General features: G+C 38.6%; 2 protein-coding genes across 8 annotated transcripts in view; both read right to left on the minus strand.

The window, feature by feature from the left end:
* WDR19 (WD repeat domain 19) overlaps positions 1 to 10,606 on the minus strand; it is a gene marked incomplete at its 5' end in the record, with an annotated part of 47,008 nt that extends 36,402 nt beyond the window's left edge. For all 3 annotated transcript variants that reach the window (XM_080408270.1, XM_080408269.1, XM_080408268.1), the window contains 7 exons: positions 1,603 to 1,683; positions 2,968 to 3,083; positions 3,652 to 3,767; positions 6,489 to 6,614; positions 8,582 to 8,647; positions 8,731 to 8,822; positions 10,229 to 10,606. In XM_080408270.1, coding sequence (XP_080264396.1) covers positions 1,603 to 1,683; positions 2,968 to 3,083; positions 3,652 to 3,767; positions 6,489 to 6,614; positions 8,582 to 8,647; positions 8,731 to 8,822; positions 10,229 to 10,606 — 975 coding nt within the window. The remainder of the gene's footprint in view (positions 1 to 1,602; positions 1,684 to 2,967; positions 3,084 to 3,651; positions 3,768 to 6,488; positions 6,615 to 8,581; positions 8,648 to 8,730; positions 8,823 to 10,228) is intronic.
* A 2-nt stretch (positions 10,607 to 10,608) lies between these two features.
* The window catches only part of KLHL5 (kelch like family member 5), a 62,176-nt gene continuing 45,088 nt past the window's right edge, over positions 10,609 to 27,696 (minus strand). For 4 of the 5 annotated variants that reach the window (XM_080408761.1, XM_080408762.1, XM_080408763.1 and 1 more), the window contains 7 exons: positions 27,086 to 27,298; positions 22,922 to 23,108; positions 21,800 to 22,024; positions 21,315 to 21,477; positions 17,262 to 17,474; positions 14,811 to 14,982; positions 10,609 to 12,202 (listed from right to left, as the gene is read on the minus strand). In XM_080408761.1, coding sequence (XP_080264887.1) covers positions 12,146 to 12,202; positions 14,811 to 14,982; positions 17,262 to 17,474; positions 21,315 to 21,477; positions 21,800 to 22,024; positions 22,922 to 23,108; positions 27,086 to 27,298 — 1,230 coding nt within the window. In that variant the 3' untranslated portion in view covers positions 10,609 to 12,145. The remainder of the gene's footprint in view (positions 12,203 to 14,810; positions 14,983 to 17,261; positions 17,475 to 21,314; positions 21,478 to 21,799; positions 22,025 to 22,921; positions 23,109 to 27,085; positions 27,299 to 27,696) is intronic. The other variant, XM_080408760.1, reaches the window with a different exon arrangement.

Consider the following 27,696-nt stretch of genomic DNA (forward strand, 5'->3'; position numbering starts at 1 on the left):
GGGCAGGGACACCTTCCACTAGACCATGCTGCCCAAAGCCCCATCCAGCCTGACCTTAAACACTGCCAGGGATGGGGCATCCACAACTTCTCTGGGCAACCTGTTCCAGTGTCTCACCATCCTCACAGTAAAGAGCTTCTTCCTAAAACCTAAGCTAAATCCACCCTCTTTTAGTTTAAAAACATTACCCCTTGTCCTATCACTACAGGCCCTACTAAAAAGTCTGTCCCCATGTTTGTTAAAACCCCCCTTTTAGGTACTGGGAAGCCCCAATAAGGACTCTCCTGGGAGTCCTCTCTTCTTCAGGCTGAACAACCCCAACTCTCTCAGCCTGTCTTCACAGGAGAGGTGCTCCAGCTCTCTGATCACTCTTGGCGGCCCTTGTCTGGACTCGCTTCAACAGGTCCAAGTCCTTTTATGTTGGGGGCTCCAGAGCTGAACACAGTACTGCAGGTGGGGTCTCACAGGAGCGCAGCAGAGGGGGAGATTCACCTCCAACCTGCTGGCTACACTTCTTTTGATACAGCCCAGGATTCACTTGGCTTTCTAGACTGCAAGTGCACACTGTCGGGCCATGCCAAGCTTTTCATCCATCAGCACCCCCAAGTCTCTCTCCTCAGGGCTGCTCTCTATCCATTCTCCGCCCAGCCTTTATTGATACTGGGGGCTGCCCCGATCCAGGTGCAGGACCTTGCACTTGGTCTTGTGGAACTTCATCAGGTTCACATGGGCTCACCTCTCAAGCCTGCAAGGTCCGTCTGGATGACATCCCTTCCCTCCAGCGTGTTGACTGTACCACACAGCTTGGCACTGTCAGCAAACTTGCTGAGGGTGCACTTCATCCCACTGCCCATGTCCATGTTAATTCCTTATCCACCAAGTAGTCCACCCATCAAATCCATGTCTCTCCAGTTTAGAGACAAGGATGTTGTGCGGGACCATGTCAAAAGCTTTGCACGAGACAAGGTAGATGACGTCAGTTGCTCTTCCCTCATCCATCAACACTTATAACCCTGTCAATAGAAGGCCACCAAATTTGTCAGGCACAATCTGCCCTCAGTGAAGCCATGTTGGCTGTCACCAATCACCTCCTTATTTTCCACATGCCTTAGCATACTTTTCAGGAGGATCTGTTCCATGACCCTGCTGGGCACCAAGGTGAGACAAGATGAAAACCTAGAGAGCAGTTATCTGTTCCCGAAACAGACTGATGAAAACTTGCCCTCTGAAAGGTCGTCTCTTCAATTTTGACAATCCTGCTCCACTTCCATCTGCCACATTGCATATACTATTCTGTATTTATATTGTACGTATTTCTTTAACTATCTGCACATACTTCCATGTATTACGTTAACTACCATTGCAAAACTGCTGTTATCTGTCATATTGCTAACCACTGGACTTTCAATTAACACATCTTCAATGAAAAAAGAATATGGCTTTACTTTAAAGAAAAGTTTTGGAAAAGGAAAAAAAAAACCTTCAACACCAAATTTTAAATCAAGAAGGAACAAACTGCTTCCTGGGCCCATACTGGTTGCCAGCAGAAACCCTGAAACCTCAGATTAACACTTTTTACAGTATTTTGTATTGACTTCTTACTGTGCTTTCCCTGGTTGATATTCTTTCATCAGTCTTCATAACTGAGAACTGCATATCACTGGGATCTGAGTTCACCGAGGTCTGCAAGAAAGAAGTTCAGATTAAGAAATCAACACTTAGTGTAGCAAATACTGATGGTAAGTAATTGCATCATTCCTGCCCTGTACCTTTTAGTGTTAAGGATAGAGCTGTTAGTGCATGTAGTACCAAAACTGGAAAAAAAAAAAAAAAAAAAGCCGGAGAAAACATGATCTCAGTTTGGATCATAATGACACGTTATCACGGAATATACTGAAAAAATATCTAGGAAACAGAAATACAAATCCAAAAAGAGAAGGAAAAATAAAAATGAGGAAGAAGACTTGCAAGATGGTATTATACAGACTGAAGCAGTACAAGTAAGGTCACTCCAATGCAAATTCAAAGAAAGACAACCAAGATTAAGGCATGCAAGTTAAATATTTACAATGCATTTTATAAAGGACATACCCAATCTGGTTTAGGTAGTGATAGCAATTAAGTTGCTTGTGTAGTCAATATGAGGTTACAAAACCTCATAAGGAAGCCTTGCTTAGGTCTGCTGTCTCAGCTACACTGCTTCCACTACCCAAGCCAACTAGTTTAAAGCACAGAAATAGCCTAATAAATTTATTAGCATAGTCTTATCCAATTGTGAACTTCAGACATGAAGATGGAAGCATATGAAATGAACTATGAAAGGTTTTTTTCTTCAAAAATCTTGAGTGAAACACTGCTCATTAAAGTTAAAAAAGTGAATTATATTCATTTGCTCATTATGCAGCAACTGTTGTTGCTCGGAAGGATGGTGATGTATGTAAACAGACAGAATGCTTGATTACAAAATCCGACTGTACTTGGAGGAAGCATTGGAATCAGCCTCTCAACAACGCAGTGGAGGTCCGGCCTAGGAGTAATCCTTGTACATCAGAGGCAAGATCTTTGTTTAACTAATCTAAAGCAAGACCAACACTACAAGCACTTCCTGAAGACCTTATAAACAGTCATGTGAGAACTGTCCTGTGCTGCGACTGGGGAAGTCACCTAAGCTTGCACTCATAGGATCCTCTTCTAGCAGATATAGATCAGCATCAAGGATATGAGAAGCACATTTTGGCAGGATCACAGCAGAATTGCAAAGAATCCATTATCATAAAATACACTGTATAACACAGAGGCGCAGATGTTTCGATATGCCTTCATCCTACATGAAGTTTCCCAAAGGCTCCTTATCCTTGAAAGCAGTGGGATTGAAAAGGCATAAGCTTACACAGGTCCCAGCTTTCTCAGAAACTAGGAGTATTATAATGTATGCCTTTAAAATCAAATGGGGGGTATAAATACTACCTGTCTTATAGTATCCCCTTCCTGATTGCTTATAGTAATCATTTTGTCTTCACCGCCTAGAGCCAAAAGGTTTTCAGTACTCCAACAACCGCAAGTAATCCGCTTAGTGTGCTTACCTGAAAAACAAAGAAACCCATACAACACAAATGAAGACAACAACAACAAAAAAATACAGGATGGAAACATGCTCTGTTTGATCAATCAAACACAGATTGTCAGAATGTGATACAAACTATCAGAGCAATTACAAATTCAAAAGTCTGTCTTTTTTTTTTTTTTTTTAAAGTCTTCTACTCCCAGATGAAAGTCTTTTCACCTTATAGGAACTTGAACAGCCCCTGTTCTTCCATCCTTTTCATCAAATTCCTGGGGCCTGTGCTATATCCTTAACCCTTCTGCCCAGAGGTACTCTGAGCAGGTAAGAAAATGGTCACTTAGTAAGAACAATCATTGCAAGAAAGATAACACAAGTTTCCCATGAGGCAGTATCAGGTATGGGTATATGTATTTTTAACCCACTATACTATAAAAATACTCTAGTAAGCACAACAAAACAGAAGGTGCAAGTTGAGTGTGAGCACATTTTTGACTTGCATGTTCATATATAGAACTAAAAAGGAATCTAAGTATATTAGCAAAATTCCACTTTCACATATGCAAGCTTAGTTTCAAATGATTGCATACCACGAACAGCAACCTTGCGAGAAGTCTGACGGTTATATATAAGTAAGTTTCCCTTTGTTGTTCCAACAGCAAGTAAAGTTCCAACTCGAGACCATAATAAGAAAGACATTGCATCCCTAAAACAAAGAAAAATTTTACTTTACTGTACAAAGATTCCTTTAACGTGCTTACATACAAAAACATTTTGCATATTTGTTTTGAAGTTCTATAAAATCAAACAGACCAAGCAGAATTTTTAAATAATGTTTTCTACAAGTATCAGAATTTTCTGGGCACAAAATAGCAGAAGTAATAACAACTTGTTTGAGGTAACGTAATAAGACTTATATAAATGGAAGTGTGTCTGCAAACATCAACAGTCTTTGATGGAATCATGGGTAATTTGGCTAAATACACTGTTTTAAAAGACACTCAAAGATACCACGAAGGTATGTGCAATTTTCCAGTCACTTTCTGCATCGTTTTTCTGCACTTCAACAATCCTATGAATTCAGCCAGCCCCAAGTGAATAGATCTAGTTCTAGTAAATGTAATAAGGAAGTTAGAAAGAGCCAATTTAACTTGAAGTTTCAGATACAGCAAGACCTATTTTGGTGTGTATTTAAGGCTACACAGATAAATATTATATATCATATTTTAAAAAAAAGCCTCTTAAGCAAAACAATTTTAATCAGAATTTTGTAACTAGTGCAGTTATTTCCATCAATACCCCTCTCATCTTTTTAAATTTTACTGTAAGCATGCAATAGTAATTTGAAACAAATTTCAGATATTGACACATGAAATTACCTCCAAGATATATTTGATTTGCATGTGAGGGGGTTTGTTTATGCTTTTCTAATTTCAAAAAGAGAAGGATACCAGAAAAGCCTGGTCATCACACCGTTTATACGTCTTCGTGCTTATTCTCCTTAAGCAATAACACTGTGACAAAAGAAGGATTAGGCGCTTAAATTGATACATACTGTTCTAGCGAGACCTCCTCTGGTAAGTGATTTACCTCAGATATTAGAAAGAAAGATTATGAAGGAACTGCAATCACCACATCCTACTCCATTCTGCTAAATACCTTCTATGCTCTTTTTTGCTTGCATACTGGCAAGATACTCTTCCCCCCAAAATATTTGTTCACCCATGAAAAGGAGGTACAATCTGGTATATTCCTTCACACAATATAATGTGTATATATATCTTCATAAATGGCTTTGATTATATGAATAGCTATAGTTTAAAACTGACATATAAAATCCCAAACCCCTGCTTCGGAAAAAAAATCTTTTTAAGGCCAAAATTGCTGTATTCCACCAGAAAAGAGAATTCTGAACAATAATCATTACCATATCTGTGGTAAAATGGCACACTGTTGATGTAATAACTAATAAGTAATGACAAAAAAGTAACGACTAAGAAATGACTGAGTCATCCACATTAAGCAAGATACCTATATAATGCCACATACAATTAATTACACAGAAGGAAGGAGTAATCACTTTAAATTTCTCATTGTATGTACAATCATTTGCTTGTTTTGAAACTGCTTTCTAACATGTGACTTAACATTCTATCAACAAACAATCTTTAAAACGTAACTTCATTAAATCATGTAAAGGTTAAGTCACTGTGTATTTTGTGCAAAGTGGCAATTCTTTTACTTTTTCAGGAGTGGAATAACTTGTATGGAAGTTATTTCTTAAGTTCTGCTTCAACATATACATATAGGATACCAGGCTGAAAACATACTGAAATATCCCACAATTGAATATCCAATATTCCAAATGAATTCTACAAAGGACAAGTGTACATGTTCATGGAAATATGGAATATTTTCCATATTCTAGACATGGAGTTTCCAACCTAAATTTGGAACAAACCACTCTCATAGAAACCAACATAACCCCCACCCCTCAATTTTTCCAGCTGAACTGAATTTTCTTGATTTAATGGATAAAACACTCCAATTTTGGTATCTCTGACTACTTAAAAATAAAAACAAACATCAAAAAAACCCCCAAAATATATACAAAGGAAATTTAGAAATGAAGGGTTATATCAGAAGGAATGTTTGTCTCAAGTGACGTAAATAGCAACATCATCCAAAATTATCTATTTCTCTGCTCAGGTGAGTGCCCTACCAAACATGGGACAGATTCATTTCCACTTTCTTTCTCACAGAGAGAATGTTTATGTAGAGCACAATAGTTTAGTGGAACAGATTCAAACAGACTAAAAAGTTTAATTGTTAAACCAAGCTTATTTGTTAACCCAAAACTGGATTGTTATATGGCCCTCAGGAGAGTTTTAAGTTGGCGCCCAAATTCAGAAAGGTCGGGATGTGAACCGTAGAGTAGGATTGCCTTAGATATCTCTTCCCATCCTAAACCAGTCTGCTTTGTGAACAGCATTTAAGTCCCCTTATAAATCTAAGAGGAAAAAATCCTAGCACCGCTAAAATCACTTCCCTTACTTTTAAGCTCCTTTCTATCTGTGTGAAATACTTTGGAGAAAACGTAGCCAGTACAGATATACAAAAAATCACCCATCCTTGCTACTACCACACAGTGGAGACACTGAAGAGAAGCTCTCTGGAGACTTTGGTGGTGTTGACAATTTAAAAAGAAACAAAACCCCTACCAACCTGAAAACCACCACCACCACCAAACACTTCAAAACCAACCAATCGCACCAAGAAGGCAGCAACAAACTGTAGCATATTAGCTTAACTGTATATGTGCAATGAGGACTCCAGTAAAAAGATGATTGCAATATATCCTCCACATCAACAAACCATAGTGGTCCAAGCCTTCAAATACACAGTTTAAAAAAAAAATAATTCTTACCTCATGCCACTGTCTACTTGGCTTGATTTGTTTGTGTTTGCATCCCACAGAAATATGGCACTAGATTTGTCTGTGATTATAGCTAAAGTATCTCCATCCTTATCCCAGTCCATAGCAACACAATTACTGAAGAAAAAGAAACAGCTTTCATTAATGATGTTAAAATATGTTTGTAAGTGTACAAAAACTGCCAGAATTATTCAGTTGAAGTCCCTGTCCTTCCTTTTCCCTCCCAAGCAAATCCATGACAGATCGCACAATTATCTGTAAAGAGTACTGTTACAGCAACCGCACCTTTACTCAAATCTCATTGAATTGACAGAGGCTGAAAGGTCGGTCATAAAACCCAAGAGACTGGTACCTACATTCCATACTTGAAACACTGCCACCTTGATTTTCAAGAGACAGTGAAAATCCCTTGTAAAGGTCTATTTTATTAGAGGCTATTCAGTGTTGGGATTATTTTTCTCATAGTTCAACAAGCATAAAAACTTGGACAAGAAACCTATGCAGAAGCAGGAAAAACCTCTACTTGTAAATAGTTCCCAGAATGGACAGCAGACTTACCCACAAGTCCCTGGTGAGTTGGAAACAGTGTTGTTTACAACCATATACTGGAGATTAAGAACCTCTGCCATCTGACACCACTCTTATTTCTAGATAACTAAATTGATAGTTTCAGGTTAAAAAGGTATCTCTGAATAATTTCATTACCACTCAAATGAAAGCTCCTAATGCAAGCAATTTCAAAAACACCCTACTGAAACACACATTGCTGTGAACTAATTCAGAAAGCCTTGAATTTCCATTTCTCCTATCTTTCTTCTTAAGACTTTTATCAGTTTGCTCTGGAGAACAGATACACCCATAACAGCCAATCAGAACATCAGAGGCAGGAATAACAAGGACAAAAAGAAAAAAATAGGGGAAAATGCAAATTACTAAGCAGTGAACAAAACAAATTCTATCAAAATAATGGTAAGAAGATGCTTATAACTAGTATAGCAGAGAATATTTGACATTCTGAACTCCATTCTTATATAAGACGTCCAGCAGTTAGCAATTGCAGTTGGTTAACTGTTAACCAACAAATAAAGAAGCAAAGTTTGGCCTTAGGGCCGGAACCTCCATATAAGCATACTTGTTTCTGTTTGAACCGTGTATCACAAAAAGTGAATTTTATTCTAATAGTAATAAAGATAATTTATTATTCAATCACAGCAAAAGGTTGTAAGTAAGAATTCAAAAGAACTACCTAACCTAAGCAAAAGATTTGCCGGTAGGCCTCAAAAAGTCAGTACTATTCAAACTACCACAACCAGATGTTTATTTCAACAAGCCTTTAGGATATGTGGAGATTATACAAGTTTTTTTCTCCTCTTTGCCTTGCCATGAGAACATGTTATTTTACACCTGGTTTAGTTGTATGTTTCCCTTTAAGTCACCTATGTCCACCAATAAGGTAGTGCTATCAGTGTCCATCGTAAGGCAGACTACCCCTCACACCACGCTCTCCAACCCACAGGACAGTAGAGGTCCCCCAGTCCAACACAAGCTCTTCTCAGAGTTTACCACTGATTCCACACAGCTTTCCTCAGTTTTGGCAGTTTGCTGGAGAGAAAGAGCATTTTTTATTCATTGTGCAAAATACAACGCAGAGTGAGCTGGGCCACGGATATCACAAAGCTGAAGACACTGACACAGCCAGCCCATGTTATGAATGGCCCCTAACCAGTACAGCAAGATGCAGTGGTCAGTAGGATACAAGGCAAGTCTGGTAAAGACAAGGATAATTGCATCTCTTGATTTGGTGCAAGGTGGCAACTACCATGAACTACAAAAAATAATGAGAAGTGCTTTGGGTAGGAGAATATATTTCTTTTTTTACTATTCTTGACAGCTTGCTGTGAGTTCAGCTTTTACTGCCTCTGATTCTATACATGCTCATCAGTTTGTCTTCTCTTCCAGGTATGCTCACCAGAGACAACATCTCTTCCCACAAAGTTCTCACATTGTTCAAGCACCTCACCAGAAGAGAAGCATTTTTAAAGGAAACAACAAAGAAAATAATTTAAACCCATCTTAGTACCTACCCTGGTAAGCTGATTTCATTTCTCTTCTGACCATGACGATCAAAAATTTTCACAGCACGATCACCTCTAAAAAGATTAACATATAGAATAATTCCCTTTCTTCATCAGTGATTTCTATGGACAAATGCAATAAATATTCGTAACCTTACCCTGTTACAGCAAGGAAATTTCCCAAAGTTTTCTGCCAAGCAAACTCCACAGGGGAACCAGCCCAAGCTTTTTCTAACAGACTGAACACTTGCTGGGAGACAAAAAAAAGTGGGAAATTACACATCTTAAAACTGTAAGCATATAGCAACACTACAACTTCCTAACCATGTGGCAACCATGAGTACTGTGGAGGGAAAAAAAACAAACCCAAACACAACCTCTGGGTGATTCTAATGCGCCAGAGTACCCTAATTCCACACAAAAATCTTCTGGTTTGTACTGGAGAAATTGAAGTTTCTGGTGCTGGGTGTCTGCATTGACAACTCTGTGACTCTACCACAACTGCTGTTTTTTCTCTCAGAGAGTTACTGGAACAAAAAATTCTGCATGAGACTCTCCCTTCATGTCCGAAGAGCAGAATGTTTAGTTCTCTTAAGTTTCATGCAAAAGTCTGAAAGCATCCTTTACGTATAAAACACAGAAGGCTCTAGATCTGCTTTTTTGAAGACATGACTATTTTGTTACTATGAATTGCTGGGTCTTAAAAGCTAATACCTCAAAGCAACTCAACTGTAAAAAGAAATCCTGACTTCTGACTAAGAAAGTTTCTCGGCTTCCTTTTCCTTTCACACTACCTGCACAGATTTTTCCGTAACTTGGGTGTAAGATAAAGCCCACAGCTTTGTTTCACAGCTTGCTAGCATACCTTTTTCCCTCCCACATCATCAGATAACCGCCAGCACCTGGTGCCCACCAAACACTGGGCACACCGACTCAAGCCTTTGCCAAAGGCTCCTATCCCTTCCTTGAGGTGAAGGCAAACCGAGGCACTCTTCACAGTGAATCTGCATTTTACTCATAAGAAGTGTGAAAATACAAGCACCACAAGCACAAATGACACCCGACAGTCGTGTTTGAGTCTGAAAAAAATTTAATAAAATCTGTAATAAACCAACCACAGAGAAAATCATTGTGAGAACGCAGGCAGGCTCCAGCTTTTCGTGCTCTCGCCGAACAGCAACGCGCCCTAAGCCCCCCTAACGCGCCTGAGGGGAAACCCTCCCCCCGGCCCTGTCCCTCAAGCGCCGCCGGAGGATCCCTCGCACCCCTCCCCGCCGCCAGCGTTCGGGCGCGGCGGCACGGCGTGGGAGACCCGGTAACGGCGTCGGGCGACGCGGCGGCCCAGGCTACCGCCGCGGGAAGCAGCAGCCCGGCCGCAGCCCGAGACCCCGCGGCCCGCCCCCGGGAGGCAGCGGCAGGGCGGGCGGCAGAGCGGCCGCGGCTCCCCTGAGGAGGCCGTGCCCGCGGCCTCAGCCTCCCGCCGGCTGGTGGCCGGCTCCCGCCGCGCCCTCCCCTAGGCCACCCTCCCCAGGCCCCGCTCGACGCCCCCGACCCGGACCGTGCAGCGCGGAGCAGCAGCCACAGCCCCGGCCGCCGCCCCGGGTCGAAGCTCCCCGGCGGTGCCCGCCCGCGCGTACGGCGGCCGACGGGACTCACCTTCATCGCGCCCACCGCCCGCTGCGCGGCAACCCCCGCGCATGCGCCGCCCCCCCTTCGCCGGCCGCTCGGCCCGCCCCCGCCGGCAGCGCGATCGCCGCGGAGATGGCGGGGGCAGCCCGGGCCCACAGGGGCGACGGGCGGCCCCGCGCTGCGGGGACCTGCCGGGGGCTGGGCAGCGCCACGGCTGCCGGAGCGATGGGTGCCGCCCGCGGCCCTGGCTCGGAAGCGCTGACAGGAGGCGAACGCTTTTCTAACAGCGCTGCTCCCCGCGGGAGGGGCGCACACACCGCGTTTCCGAACGAGCCCCGCCACGGCGGGGGTCCGGGCGCGCACCGCGGCCAGTCGGCCAGAGAAAAAGGGCACCGAGCCAGCCATGGTGCACGTCAGGTCAGCTGTATTCAGTTGCAAACAGTGCAGGTGTCATCACAAAGTTTCACTGCTTAGCAATTCCTTTTAAAACAATAAATAGTCCACTGAGAGCATTAACACATTGAGAATTACAAATGTACAAAAGACTTTGGGTATCAGACGTTTCAAACTTCAAAAAAACATTCCATGAGCTCACATCTTCCCACCTGCCAGGACACACACACAGGTATTACCAACTGTTCTGAAAACATAAGAAACAAGGCACAGAAAAGCAAATACAAAGAGACTTCCCGAGAACATTCAGACTGTTCAAAGCAATTCAGCACAGGGGTCAAGAAAGGCAAATTATAAAGTTATCTGAAAATAATAGGTAACCATTAAATAAGGTAACTAATGATACAATCTTGCAGAGGCACGCATAACTCCTGTAAGATGCTGATCATGCCTAAACGGTGGCAGTTCAACATCTTGCAGTGTTGGGCCCCTTACATTTTAAAGTAACCTTACTGAAAAGATAGACAATTGTTTAATTTCATCTTATAAAATTATACTTTTCAAATTAGTGCAAAGCCTCATGTAAAAACGTAATTAGTCTAGATGTAATGGAATGCTTCAAAAATTCCAAAGTGCAAATATCAAACTTAAATTGGTTAACTTTTAATCACACTTTAGAATTCTTCAAATAATTCGTGCTTATAGATTTTTCCTTAAAAATAGCGAAGTAAACTTAATAACCAAAGTAGAGAAAAAGGTATGATGTTCTGAATCATGTAAAAACTTTGAAAATCCAAAAAGTACACTGGATGTCAAAAATCTCCAGCAGAAATTATTAAATAGCTGATTTCTGTTAGCATAATAAGACAATATTTAAAATAAGGCTTTGGTTAAATAAAAGGTTTGCTAAACTAGGAATGATGATAAAAGTGCAAAAGATTCACCAAACACACAACTTCATTTCAAGGCAGGCATTATGCCTGCCATTTACAATGGTTTGCATTGGTTTGTCAGCCTGCATTGTAATCACTCACTCACATACCTATAGTCAAACATGTTTATTATAGGCAAATTAAATATATGGGGTCCAATACTGTAACTTGTTTCACCCAGAGGTAATTCACCCAGGTATCACTCCACTCAGTTATATCAGTGGAAGAATATCCGTTTATAGCATCATCCCTCTGCATGTCTGGGGGACCAAGGCCCTGGATCTATAACATTTGATTATTATAGTGAGTTCACTAATGAGTTTACTCATTTCTTAGCACTTCCTAAACAGAAGTCCTCTGCTGACAACTGGCTGGTTGCAGCTGATTTTTTTTTACAAATAGAATTTTTGTAACATACGGGTAACAAACATGATTTTTTAAAAAGTGCTTAATATTGGTCCGTAAGAACAACGTGTACATGTTAGCTTGAGATCGAACACTTTGCCATGGTAGATATCCGGCATCTTGTGTTTATTGGTGCACTGACAGTTTGCTTGAGGGAAAAAAGAAATCATCTGAGTCTGCGGAGGAGAATTGTCACCTTCATAAAGAGAATAATTTACAGCTTTACAGTCACAACACATGCCCCAGCTCTTCCTAAGCACAATGGTGCAACCTGTAAGAAAGAAAAAAATATATCCATGAGATAAGTGCAGTCAGCTTTAAGTATTTTTTTCCTAAAACTGACAGTGTTTAGTCAATGCTTGTCATAATGGCCGTACAGCTGCAACAGAGTGGCAACATCTCCCACACTGTATTAACATGACAAGAAAATAGCCATCTGGTCCAAAACTTGGATACAAATCCACAGAAAAGGTAAAGATACTTTATGATGGAGTAAAGCACTTTGACAGCTATAGCAAACCCCAAGAATATGAAACAATTCTTACTGATCATTTCAATTACTTGGCTTTACAGGAAAAAGAATCCTTTGTTATGGTACAAACTGAACACCTGAGCTAGACAGTCTGACAACTGAGTAATGGTTGGCAAAACTATGCATTTTTCTCTCAAACAGAAAATGCCAAACGTAACAGGGACAACCTCTCCTTTTTACTTAAATATTTGACAAAATCCTGTCACAAGTTCTTGAAATCAGAGTAATTTCCCAGTCTCTATTCTTTTTTTGTAAACAGAAGTTACTTCTGGCAAGACCCTTTTCTGCTGAGATCCTGTTGGACTTGAAAAGAGGAAGGTAGTTCCAAACACTCACGTTAGCTTCCCCTTTTAAACTTTATAGGATTGGGGGGGCAGGGAATAGCACACAATGCTACAGAGATTATTCTGAAGACACGAAATAGTGAATTGTGTTTATGCCAACTCCCCTTTTTTTTTTCTTTTTCTTTTTTTTTTTTTTTTTTTTTAAGCAGGAACACAAAACTTACCCTCAGCTGTCTGTGACTCTGACAAACTTCAGTTAAGAAAATTCCACTACCCTCTTTTGAGTTGTGTGTGGATGAAGTGGTGGCAAACTGTTGGCATAATGAGAGAGAAGGAAGGTACACAGACACTTCCAAGTCCCTCTACGGAGGGTTCAAAACTGTCCTATATACTGGAATCACAGGGTTCAGTGAGATATAGAGGGTCAAGGCTAAGGACAGAAAGGTACATACAGATGGTCACCACCTAAACATCATGGAAGATTCATTTAGATGCAGCAGTGAGAAGCACTATTTCTCTCCTCTGGTACACTTTTTTTTTTTTCTTTAGCAGGACAAAAAAATGCCCTGGGTAATCATTACCAGTATCACCACTGAAGGCCCCAAGCTCTGATGAGCCTCCTAGATGACTTAATTTTAACATCTTGCAGCACTAAAGTGATGGAAAATGAACAGCTCAGTTCTCTGTGTTCCAAAGATTTTGATAGCCAGCAGTTCAATTCTCTTTTTTTGAATTAGCAATTTAGGGCTATTACTGATAACATACTCAGGAGGTCAGAATTCAGCTGCCTAAATACTGGTGTCTAATGTTATTCTAGATGACCCTGGACATCCATCCTGGCCTGCAAGTGGACTCCGGAAGGGCCTTGGTCTGCCGTAAGTTCTGTGCTGTATCTGCCAGCCTTCTGTATTTAGGTACCTCAGATGGCAGTACATCCCAAAGGAGAGCCTGCCCAGGACGCCTTTGTGTGCGCTCTTCCCACAGAGGCGCACATTCTTGGAGCTATAAAAAAGTAAAAGCAACCAAGCTTTGAACTGACAGTAATGGTTTCTGATCATGAATTGAAGATATATTTTTTTTTGAGCTGGGTGAAGAGGAGTGCTGTGTCCAGTTCTGGGCTCCCCTGTTCAAAAGGGACAGGGAACTACTGGAGAGGGTCCAGCAAAGGGCTATGAAGATGATGAGGGGACTGGAACATCTCCCTGACGAAAGGCTGAGAGGGCTTGTTTAGCCTGGAGAAGAGAAGACTGAGGAGGGGATCTTATCAATGATACAGATATCTTCAGGGTGAGTGACAAGAGAATGGGGCCAGGCTCTTTTCAGACATGCCCAGCGACAGGACAAGGGGCAACGGGCACAAACTGCAACACAGGAAGTTTCATCTGAATGTGAGGAACAACTTCTTTGCTCTGAGGGTGACAAAGCACTGGAACAGGCTGCCCAGAGAGGTTCTGGAGTCTCCTCTGACGACATTCAAAACTCACATGGACATGACACTATGCAACCTTCTGTAGGTGAACCTACTTTAGCAGGGGGGTGGCCTAGGTGATCTCCAGAGGTCCCTTCCAACCCTGATCATTCTGTCATTCTGTGAAATGCAACAAGCCTTCCTCAAAGTTGCTCATACACACTGCTCATAGTATTCACATCAGGAAGGGGTTATTTATGAAAAGATGATAAAAACCTTGAGAAAATTGCTGAACATGCTGAGAGACACATTGGAGCTAAAACTAATCTACATTTATCTTCAGAATAGGAAGTCATGTAAACAGAACCCTTTATGATAGTTTGGGAAACTTGTCAATACATTTTATTAACAGTGGTTGAAATTTTCAAAGAAAATAGCTATGCTCTTGCCAAAGAAAGAAGGGCAGTTTATTGTAAGTTAACAACTGCATACTCAAGAGAAATCATCTCAAAATGGTAGAAAAAAAACCCCAGCTTACAACAGACTAGTAAGAAAGTGCTTCTTAGAGAAGAAGTATTTGAATTCTTTTTGTAAGAAGAGGCAAACTTCAAATAACAAGATAAATAGTAGCATATGTTTTTTCCAGAAGCTATACCTGCGTCCATTCATTTGTCTGGGGATCATAAGACTCCACTGTATTAAGGTACGTTTGACCATCATATCCTCCAACAGCATACAATTTGTCACCAAGAAGACACACTCCCACTGCATCTCTGCTAATACTCATAGAAGCCACAGCAGTCCACATATCTGTTTTTGGATCATACCTAAAAGATATTTGTGTTATGTTGTAAAATTGTTGCCAAAATTCAGCAGAAAAAACATTCTTGAATTGATGCTTTCAAGGTAGTAGGAAACAGGTATTATTAGGACAGCACAGAATTGGGTGTTCATTTCAAAGGACTTTTCCCTCAAAATACTCTTTGAATTTTTTTTTTTTTTTAAGTCATCTGGTAACACAATCAAGTACTAGCTACACATCTACTTTGTGCCACTTTCCATACAGTAATAACACACATATATACAGCTGCTCTTACTACTTTTCTTACTGTATGTCTAAACATACCAGTCCAGAAACAGTTCTGCTGCTACACTGTAGTAGAACAAATGCTTTAAGTGGCAACTACTACATGTCAAAGCATAGGCTGTTAAAATTGAGTGTGGTACTCGAGAGTTACTTGTAATGAAAGATTACCATTAAAAAAACCCAACAACCACCAAAAACATTTTGAGAAAATTCTGGGGGAAATGCAAAACCCTTAAGACAATTTACAGCACTACTTTAATCATAGCTCTGTATCATCAGAAGCATCACAGTAGAAGACAGATGGTTTAATGAGAAAGTCTAAATGAGATCCTAGATCACATTTAGATCTTTACAAGTCAAACTAAGAACTACGCAGGAGAGTCTGTGTTATTCTTATGTCACAGAACATATTTTAACCTGACTGAAAGAAACAGTGTTAGGATCACAGATGCTTATAGCAGAACTGAGGTAATCGCAGAGCTCTGAAGGGCTCTAAAGAACTGCATACAAAGAAAATATTTGACTAAGAGACCATTCTAAGATCACACTTTAAAAGCAAGTTTGGAAGGTACTAGTCTTAATTTGTGTATGTGAAAAGCATAGATATGAGATCTAATGATTTTATCTGCAATTCTCTAGTCAAAGTACAACAGAAATGCATGCAGTCATAATCCTAACATGAGAATATTGCCTGAAGCAGATGCTGCAAATAGAAGTATAATGTAGTGAAAGAAGGTGATTAGCAAGCTAAATATAGAATTTACTTTTCAATTTATTTTATAATTCATGAACCATGTGTTTATCTGGGAAAAGCTAATTTTATTGTGAAATACAGTAGTAAACAAATACTAGAAGCTTAGTGTGGTTTTACAAAACTGGTAATTTTTTTAAAGGAACTATTTCCATGAAATTGATGGTCCTCAATTTCATCTCACTTGAAGAGCAAGGACAAAATGCATTACAAAATTATTCCTATTTACTGAATCCGTGTGTTCTGTAACTTTGTTTCAGAGAATACTGATGCAGAAAGGTACACAGACCTATTGCTTTCTCTTGGGCTTCTATTCATCATTTGCTAAGATAGCTTCCTTTCTGCAAACCTTTCTGGGGTCTTTCAGTGCAACTTCCATATGTTAAGTGGTATGGGCCACACTATGTATTCGGAGGCGTATTAGGACACAAAGTTTGAAAACTACAGCGCTGTTTTGTCATGGGTAGTTTTTTTTGTTTGGTGGTCATCACCTCCCTTTTTTTTTTTTTTTTTGGTAGAGAGTGAATCACATCTCCCAACATAAAGTTTACTAAAAGAAGATGGGTTATGAAGAACCACTAAGTGTTGGGAGGTAACAGGAAAGAGAAGAAGTTTTACAACTGGGAGGCGGGGTGGGGAAGAGAATTGAAGTGTATTTCAGAAATACTTGAAATGCCAGCAAATATTTAATGCAGTGCATTATGAAGTATTTACTGTAACTTTTAATTATTTTATGGATCACATGTGCTTCTGCAGTTTGTAATAAAGTCATTCATTCATAGATTTACATAAAAGCATACCAACTTTGGAATGACTGACTGACATGCCAGTTTCCCAGTGTCATTAGGGGATATAATAAAGAACAGGGTATTTGAGGATCCACAGACCCTGACTGCTAACTCCTTTAAGGGTTATAATATAAAATGATACAGACTTATCATGTGAAAGAAGTTCTGCTCCATTTTTAGAAGCATTCAATTCCAAGTTGTTCTCAGTAACCAATCATAATTCATTCAGTGAGACTGTTAGAAAAAAATTTCTAGATGAAGTACACTGTGGAGAATTTGCTTTAAATAATTTGCCTCTGCCACATTTTGAATCGTGTTATGACTACACAGTATGTTTTTATACTTAAGTTTCCTCTGCTCATGCTAAAAATAACACAGCCATTTTACTGGGTTTCTACTTACAGTTCCCTTTCCATAAATCACTTCGTAGACTAGCACTATTAGAATTACTAGTAGGATATGCCTTCATCAGGATATTACCTTTCTACACAGTCTGACAGCCTGGATGTTAAGTTTGATGCTGGGGCATCGTGACCACCTATTGCATACAAGAACCCATTCCAGGTGGTTACACCTACACCACCTCTTCTTTTTGACATCTGAGCACAGAGGGTCCATTTGTTCGTATGAGGATCAAAACATTCTACTGACTTAAGACAAGAACTTCCATCTCGACCACCAACTGCATAAAGCCTGTAAAGTAAAAAAAAAAAAAAATAAATAAATCTGAACAACACAAAGTTTCCAATGATGAATGAAGGACTTTCAAGTTTGTTAAAAAGGAAAGTTTAGCAGGAGACAGACTTTCAACTTTCAATAGAATGTGTCAAAAATCAGGTTAGATTTTGCTCCAATCTTTTCCTATTATCACTATCAATGCACAGTAGCAATTTTCTGTAAATGATTGTTATCTATAACACAGCATTTATGTTCCAACCCATGCACACAGCTAACATTTTCAAAATTACCTCTGTGGCTTGACAAAGGCCCATTTCTAGCAGGGCCAGAGGGACAAATTCAGCACTGGATCTGTGCATGCAACAACCCTGGCCTGCCTCATCTTAGGCATGCAAGTATTTTTCTGGACCCAGGCTTTAGTTTACGACTGACAGTGCTGCATTCAGTCCCTCATACCCACTAGGTGGCCTAGTTTTCTCAGTTTTGGCAAAAATGTTTCTAGCATTTGGTATTAACAAAAGGATTTCAACATTTTGGAAAGGTTAGAAGGAAAATATTGGTTTTAAGAGCACTCCAGCACTGATGAATCCTCAAAACTAATCAAATAATAAAACTTGATAAAAAGTTTATGCACAGTTTATGAGCAGTCTATGCTTAGAAGCAGAAATGCCCAGAACTGTTACTTGGAAACGTAGGAACTCAGAAGCCATTCTAAAAAAGAAGCAACACATGAGAAGTCAAGTCCAGTTTGAAAGATCACCTTAAATATAATTAATGACATCCTTTCATAGCCTAAGGCACATTACAGTATAGCTAAAACAATCAAATAAACATCAGATACTGTATATGATGATAGTGTGAAACACTATTCAAGCTGTCCTCAGTTTGGGAAACACCATTGTTTATTTTTTTAAATATACTGACCAACAAACAAATACAAACATCTTGTAAATATGGTTGACCTAGTAGTTCTCAGGAATAATTTCAATACCCTTTAAAAAAAAAAAAAAAAAAAAAGCATTTCCATGAAAGTTCCCACGTTTAATAACACAACTTGTTTAAGGTAAGGAATGTACTGAAGGTTATTGAAAAATCCTGTTCCAGTTCCACTAAGTTGATGAGTAAAAATAAATGCTTTATGCAGCATCTAAATGAAGCCCCCCACCTTACCTCCCCCCAAAATATAACAGAGTTGTGATCACTTATGCAGTGATTTTACATTTTGGACATGAAGATATATTAATTTCTCTATATGAAGGTTTTGAGCAAATAATCCAAAATTTGTCAAGTTACAGACAGATATTACTACGAAGTGCAAAAGTTACTGCTCTCTCAGCTGAAATGCTGCATGTGCCTTTAAGTTTTTTAGCTATAGGCGTCTACTGCTGCTGCCTACACTAAGGGTCTAGGGAATGTTGTATAATAATAGGGACAGTGTGGCTCTAATTCTGGTGCTTTTCACCACACCTGGGATCCTCTGCTGAATATACAGGAAGCTTCAGACCTAACTCAGGCATCTGAGACTGCAGTTCCAAGGCAGCGCAAGGCACTCTGCTTGCTGGTTGTTCAAGTTCTCTCCTTCCTGTACCCAGTGACCATTTCCACTCATTCCTGGACTTGTTCCAAATTTCAGAGGACCCTTTGTAAGGTGCATTTCAGCTGTACTAATTTAGCAGGAGACTAACCTTCCAAGAAAAAACAAAAAGTGTGCAAAGCTTTTTGTGTGAAAAGCTTTTTGCTACCTCATGATATTCAAAGAGCTCAAAGGAGATACATCATAAGCAGGAAATGAAAATTCATGGTCAAAAGCGTTAAGTATTCTGCCACAATCACACTACTACTAAGAAAATCAGGTTAGCTTTGTCTCCTGTGGTACTCCTGTAGCCACCCTGGTAAAATATGGTTTGGATAAGCCCACTACAAGGCTGGTGGAAAACTGGAAAGACTATTGGGCTTAAAGTACTGCAGCAGTATGAATTCCAGCTGGCAGCTGGCTACTAGCAGTGTTCCTCCCAGGCTGATACTGTTCAACATCTTCATTAATTATCTGAAAGATGTAACGGAAATCAGCCTTCACAAGTTTACTGATAAAACCAAATTAAGGGGAGTTGCTGATATGCTGGAGGGCTTGGTTACTATTCAGAGACTCCTAGACAGGCTGGAAAAATGGGCTGATTGTAGTCTCATGAAGTTCAAAGGCGAATGCAAAGTCCTGTACCTGGGATGGCATATTCCCATGCAATAGTACAGGCTGGGAGCTGACAGGAGAGGCAGCTTAGCAAAACTAGACTTGGGAGTCCTGGCAGACAAGTCAGCAGTATGTCCTTGATGTAAAGGCAGCTGATAAGCCTTATACATTACATGTAACACTGCTTCTGGATACTGTGTCCAGCTTTGGGCTCCCAGTACAAGAAAGATCTCGCCATACTGAAGCAAGTCCAGCTGATGGTCAGTAAGATGATGAGGGAGCTAGAACACATGACATGAGGAGAGGCTGAGACCTGCCCTTGTGTAGTCTTAAGAATTCTCAGGACAGCTAAGGAGGCATCTTACTGCTGTCTTCAACCACCTAATAGGAGGTTATATAGAAGACAGATCATTCTCAGGGGTGTGCAGTGAAGGAAGGAAAGAGACAAGTTCAAACAAGGGAGATATCAATTGGGTATTAGGAGAAAAATGCTCAGTACAATGGAGTTCAAACATTGGAAAAGGTTGCCCAGAGAGGTTGTTGATATTGTTAGATATCATCCTTAGGTATTTAAAATTCAGATACAATCTGAGCTACCTCAGTTAACTCTGAAACTACATTCAACTTTAAGGTTTAAATTAGAGGATCCTTCCAATCCAAGTTATTCTACAATTCTGTGATTCCAACTGATCTTTATTTTTGTAATTTTGGATGCTATAGGACAATTATACTTAGTCTAAAGGAAAACCATGAAAATCACTCAAAGCCTAGGAATCAAAGTCTACAAATAAAGACTGAAGGAGCTGGAGTTATTCAGTCCTGATGAGTGAATACTGAGGGGATGTGTCTTTAAATACAAAAGGCTGTTGTAAATAGTAAAGAAAATAGGTGTTTTCCATATTCACTTTAGATAGTACAAACAATAATAATATAAATCACGAAAAGGTATTTGAGACTTGACATGCAAACTTCAGTGATGCATTAATAGTTAAGCAGATTGCTTAGAGAAGTTACAGAAACTTTACCACTGGAGGTTAAGAACAAGATCACTCTGAGTATTTTAGATATAATTGATTCAGCTTTAGGGTAGCAGAACAGATCAGGGAACTCCTTGAGGTCATTTCCAGCCATTTTCTGTGACTGCAGCATAAAGTGACCTAGTCGTCCGAATATGCTTTCTATTAGGAATCTGGCATATTTTCACTGAAAAACAGCTACAAACATTTCAGATACCACTCTGGATTAGATTAATTGTGCCAGAACTTACTGTTCTGAGTTAATGCAATGTAACATGAGTACTCTTCCATGACTTTACAGTAATTTTGGAAGTTGATTACTCAAACTATCACAGTAAGAGGAAATCACTGGAGTCTCAGTGAAAGCTAACAACTGTGTGCTCCCTTCTGTGTTAAGGAGATGGTAACTACTTATTAGCCCATAGAGATGGTGTCTCATAAGTGATACTGAGGGGCACTGTGATGCTGTGAGGAAGCTTACTTGACCCAATAATACACTATCTTTTCTGTGAATGAAGAAACATGGTTCTTAATGCTATCAACAGGTATCTGTCCAGAGAAATTAGTGATTTAGTAGTAACAGTAATTTAGAATAGTCCTGCGATTACATTAAAATAATGAGATAGAAAAATGAAAGTTGCCTTCACGTACTTTCCATTTAATATTGCTACACCAACAGTGCTCCTTGGAGTTGACATACTAGCTACAAAGTTCCACTGACGAGCCTGTGGATCCCATCTTTCTACTGTATTCAGGTAGCTCCAGCCATCATGTCCTCCTACAGCATACATGGGACCTTCCAATACAGCCACTCCTAAAAAAAAAAACAACAAAAAAAAACCCAAACGAAAACCAATTGCTTCTGGATAAGGGGAAAAAAAGATCACATTTTCCTAGTGACAGTCCAGTATGCACCACATAATATTTAAAAACAAATCAAAAGAAACTTCCTTTTGATAGCCAATGCTGGAAGGAGAGGGAGGAAGGAATATCTGACAGAGAGGACATTCAATAAGCAGTTGGCATTAAAACAAATTTTCCATCCCCCTTAACCAAATTTCTGAATGTTTTTTGACCAATTCTAAACCAGATAATCTTTAAAAATATGCATTCAGCCTTTACAGAACTCTACATACCAAGACCATGACGATGAGTGGACATAGGTGGCATTACACTCCAAGTTTTTGTTCTAGGGTTGTAGCACTCCACAGTATTCAATGTTTTCAGTCCATCTCTGCCACCAACGACGTACAATTTGTCATCTAAGACTGCAACTCCAAACTGTAATCTTCGTCCATTCATGTTTGCAACAGGAGTCCACATGTTGGTACGAAGCTCATATTTTTCAATGCTTGTAGCTCCTGAATGACAACACACGCAAGTTGCGTTTTTTTTAAAAAAAAAACACCACCACAGAGGTCTGAATTATTCATTTCAGCAATATGCTGATCCCACAAAACAGCATGACATCCTGCAGCATGTTCTTAATTCTATGTCTACAAATAGTCTTCTTTGATTTCCTCACAAATTAACTGCACCATTATAAAGGAGGCCTCTCTCAGTACTTTTCAAGACAAAAAGCAGGATTTCCAACTGCTCTGCAGAATCAAGCCTTTAAAAATGAAAAGTCAGGAATATAAAACAGCTCTTGTGAAATGCGGTTATATACTGAAATCAATATTTTGTAATATTAGAAAAAAAATCTGAAGCTATGACATGAAGTACTGAAGGGCTAATGTTAAAACAGTAAGTGAAAGAAAACACTTTCTCTGCCGTAACTTTTGTAACTTGCCAGATTTCTTCTACTATTAAACAGTATGGAAGTGTCCATAAAAAGAAAACCTAAGTAACTGTGACAGAACCATTTACATTTAGACAAAGAGCATATTTTTTTTCATTTCTAATGCATCTGTAGGTCACCTTTGTGCCCTTTCTGTTATTTTCTTCCTTTTGCAAATTACTTCCCATTCAAGTAAATAAAGATTAGTTTTCACTCAACTCAGCATTTCACTACTCAGAAATCAGGTATTCCCTGATAATTTCAAATCAGTCACAACTCTAGCTTCCAGAATGTTTACCGTATTATCAAAGCTACGTAGATTTTTTTTAACCTAACAAACAGTGTACATTTAAGACATTTCAGGTTCTATACTGCAGAATCTTTGAATGTTAGAATTAACATGTTATAAAAACATCTATCAAACATTTCTTTTAAAATGAACAAAACCAACTCAACTAATTATCATATAAGCCAATACCTTTTGTTGCATCCATTCCTCCAACTGCAAACAACACACCCACTGTCGATTTTCTAGGTTTGGTGCGAGGACTTTGCAACATAGGTCGTCTCTCTGGCAACAGATGGTACTTCATTGCTTCCATAATGAGTTTTTGACATTCAATGTCATCTCTAAAGAGTGCATTATTTTCCATATCTGCCAGAAACTGAAAAAGAAAGAAAATTAAACAAGCTGTATTGCTATAAACAACATGAAAAATAAAAACAAATTACAAGAAAATATTTAATCCAAAGACTTTCACTGCCTGATTGAAAATATATGTTTTGAAAATGATCATCTAAAAAAGACTAGCATGAAGATAAATTTGTAATAAACAAAATATTCACATTTTAAGCTAAGCTATTAAGTAAAAAAAAGGCAGGCCATCTAATCTCAATGGATGATTTAAGCTTAATGGTCCAAAGAATAATTTAAGCTTAATGGTCCAAAGGAAGAAAACAAAATCTCCTCCTGTTCCAGTGTCAGTACAGGTATGTTCACAGAAATGGAGTCAGGTTCTGGGTATGTAAATCAGTTTAACCTCACGCTTTTATTCCTGAATCCACTTGGTCCAGGGCTCTAGTCAGGCACAGGCTGAATATTTTAATATATGTTGTATCCCTTGCTCTGACAGTGACCCAGATCACTGTGTATCAATTTAATGCAACCCTTTGTTAAAATTTTTAATATCAAGGATACAAGCAAATTTGACAAGTGTCAAATTTTAAATCTGACAAATAAAATTCCATTAAGACTACTAATAACAGTTATTAAAGATTTTGGAGTCTTTTGTACTCTGTGTTTGTCAGATGCAGGAAAAATATATTCATAGGTTGAGTGTCTCAACTGTAATAATCAGAAGTCTAGACAACTGGCATTTTTCTGAATTGCAAGACATGGCCTGAGTAACAGAAAAAAATGCAAGTGAAGCGCCCCACTGGGACTTGGACAGTTGTCACAACAATAAGAAAAAGGCAAATGCCTCTGAACTGCCACCACAAAATCCAAACACTTTGTGAATATTAGAAATATAAGTCCACAAACCAGAATGAGATGTCATTGTTGAGCTGTTGACAGCCATCAGTAACATGTACAAAATTGCTGTGAAATTAGTGATCAGGAGTACTAAAAGGACGCATCATGAAACAGTTGTGCATAGTATGGTGTACATATCCCTGGCTTAAAGCTGCCTTAGGACTGCAGAGTGGCAAATATGATATCCATGGTTCCAGAAGAGATACAGGTAATACAGTCTGCTAAGCCTGAACACATCTCTGTACCAGACAAATCAACAGAAAACTATGACAGAAAACATAATAAACATACACAGAGAATAAAATAATAAAAAAAGTAATCAAACTGTCAAAGCCCTTCACCAGCAACTTTTCAGAAAACTGAGCCTGACTTTTGCAGTATTTCTCTATTAGCCAATGTTCTGATTCTATTTAAAATAGCAAATTAAAGTGTTCTCTTGTAAATTAGCAGACGGAGCTTAATTCTCCTTTACTTTCAGTACTTCCCATTGTTTCTTCTCTTGACCCAAAGCACCACTTACCACTTGTATCACCTCATAGGGATACTTTGAGATTATAAAATAATAAAATAGAAGCAGTCTTTTAACTGCCAGCATGCAACACTATCAAACTACACATGGTTTAAAGGAAAAAAAAAAAAAAAAGAGAAAAACCATTAATTACTACTGTCCCAAATCAGATATTGTTATAGTTGCATGCATGAAAATTAAGGCTTGTACACAACATGACCCATTCAGACTTCCAATGTATTTTTCTGATAGACAAGCAACATTTAATAAAGAAACACGTCATGTGTATATGAATTTTGCAACAAGATGCAACATACATTTTCTCCAGTTTCTACCCCCCAACCTATAAAGAAGTTCTCATAGCAGAGTGTCAACCTCTAAAAGCAATTTCATCTCAGTTAAAAATAAATGAAATCTAAAAAATCTGAAGCCTCTTGATCTCAACCTACAGTATTACAATTTTATGTAAATTTTTATTCAACTTGGAATAGAATTACTTAAATGAAAGCCAATTTTTTCCAAATTTTATTATTTACATAGCTCTTTGTACTAAATGCATTTATAACCAAGCAGTTACAAATGACGAATTACCATGAAATTATAGTCATTGGAAACCTGATGAAGAGAAAGGTAGTGCAGATACTCAAGTACTAAGAATTTCTATCTAAAAGGAAGCTGAACCATCTTCTAACTCAGAAATTGATTAATCATCATCTTCATTAATTTATCAGAGATTGAATACTTGCCACCTTACAGCTTAAGATGTTGACAAATACTCATCTTTAGCCTTTGTAAAAGCAAAAAGAGACTTTAGAGATATTTAGGACACTTTGCATTAACCAAAGAGATGAAACACATTATGAACAAAGACACACATAAAAACACAACTAAAGAATCTGACAATTCATCATGATCTTTTGCTTCCAATGCTACATTTTCACAGTATTTCCCAAAGTTTTTTTGAAAGTATATGAACCTAATATCCTTTGTATCTTGGCTGCAATGTTATTGATCTCAGCAAGTTTTTCAATTTTCTAATTTCATTTCTTTCAAATAGCTTTAACCCTTCAACCATAAAATTGGAAACCTTTTCATTATGTTTGTTGTCAGATTGTCTAATGTCATGTGATCATGAAGCAAAACATGATTCTGAAAACATTAAGACTGTTTTGGGTACTTCATACTGACTTAATGCACTAATAGTTAACGTGGTGATTTTAACATGGGAACACTTTGTTAAAGAAAGTAATAAATAAAAAGGTAACAGAAAAATATTGTATTGAAATATGTATTTGGAGAAGACTTGAAAAATTAAAATATTATGTGAAATACGATATCGCTTTTTTGTTTCATTTTGCTGTTTTCCTAATCAGTTAGTGAGCGGACATAATTTGATTTCAGTACAGATTTCTGGGATAAATACTGAACTTTCAGTTTCTAAAGATTACAGTCAATTAAGTAAGAGGCATACAGCAGTGGTTACTTAGTTACCAATTAATCTGATTCTCAACAAAGGAATAGTTTCCTCTAGGTCAACTGGCTTACACTGTATTATGTTTCTAGAAAAAGCAAATAAATTCAACGCCATAACTGAGAAAATCCTGCCATTGCATATATAATATTCAATATGAAAATATTAATACTGAAATGTTTGCTAGTGAATCTCACTATCCAGCAAGAGGATACGAGATTAGAGGTAATACACAGAATGCTGTGTATGTGATTTATCACTATGACTGAATCAAAATCAGTTTTTGTTGTGTTAACAAATTCTACTTATTCAGGTTCCATAAAAATCCTATTTTCTTCATTTAATGGAGATAATTATCACTAAAACTGAAAAATGTAAAGCAAAATCCTTTGATTGTATAGTAAGTATTAAATATTACTAATGAAGGTTCAGCAAAGAAGGCTAGCACAAGAAAAAAAAAAAAAAATCAAACTTAGTTTACATGCATGCTATCAAATAATGAATACGATGTTACACATGACACTAACAAGAGTAGTCTCCTACAGGACTAGGAAAACTGTAATTCACAACTATTTAAACAAATAGCTCGAGTCTTCCTCAACATTGTGCATAAATGTCCAAGAAGGAGAAATAATATTGATAAGGAAGAACAAAAAGTACCCAAAGATGGTTAATCAAATGTTGATAAAAGAAAAATCACTTCAAATAATTTATTCAAACCGTACTTCCTAAATCTTAAGGATAGCTATAATTATATGAAGGAAATTTAATGATCCAAATAAACTACACGAGTTCCATAAAAAAGAAATTTAAAAAGGGCACACCTTCTAGTGACAAAAATATCCTTAATAAGCATTTTTCTAGGCAACAGAAGTGATTTTTTCGTAGCAGCTCCACCCCTTCTTGTGTCCTGATTCATCTCAGGTTAGGATCAGAATACGCTGCCGTTCACAAAAAGACACAAACTATCATGCCTATACGACATGGTAAGTCCTTATATGCTGCTCTAAGAATCCACCCATTAGGAATCCTGAAGCTTTTGTGATTTGTCACTATCAATATATTGATGCTGTATAAGCTATGCCCACTGTAACTATGGTATAAACTAGAGAAGAAATGAACAATTTACTTGGGGAGCAAGCAGAGGCAGTCTAATGTAAGCCAGGAGTTTACTGAGATCTTTCCTTCTCTGCTCCAAATCGTGTCGAACCCATGTAAGTAGTGCATTCAGTATAGTCTCTTCATTAGGAATATTCATGTCATCACTTGCTAAAAGCTTTGCAATTTCAGTGGCTGGCAATAATAGAAATTCTTGGTTTCTAATTACTTCCATGAAGTTTTCCTGAAAAAGAAAAGCATTTTTAATAGAGGTGACATCATACTTTGAAGATGTTTTATGGAACTCCTACTATATATTCCCCTCTTCTCCCTCCCTTCACACCATCTCTCAGTTACACCAGCATAATACTACTGGAGAACTGACCTGGAGGAAAAAAAAAAAAAAAAAGTAACATAAAAATGTACTGGCTTATTTTGACTCTGATCATTTCCCCAATTCTATCATTCAGTCCCACAGACAGATGTGCTGAAATAACTGAGGGGACAGTAAATGGACAGAAATGAACAATGGGTTGTGCGGGTTACTATCTTGGCATGGCAACTGAAGAAACACTTTCTGAAGTATAGTTTAAAGAAATAAAAGGCACTGTTTGTTCCTGTTGACAAGGTACAATGCAACGT

The sequence above is a fragment of the Falco punctatus genome, assembly GCF_963210335.1.
Source record: "Falco punctatus genome assembly, chromosome: 1".
Taxonomy (NCBI): domain Eukaryota; kingdom Metazoa; phylum Chordata; class Aves; order Falconiformes; family Falconidae; genus Falco; species Falco punctatus.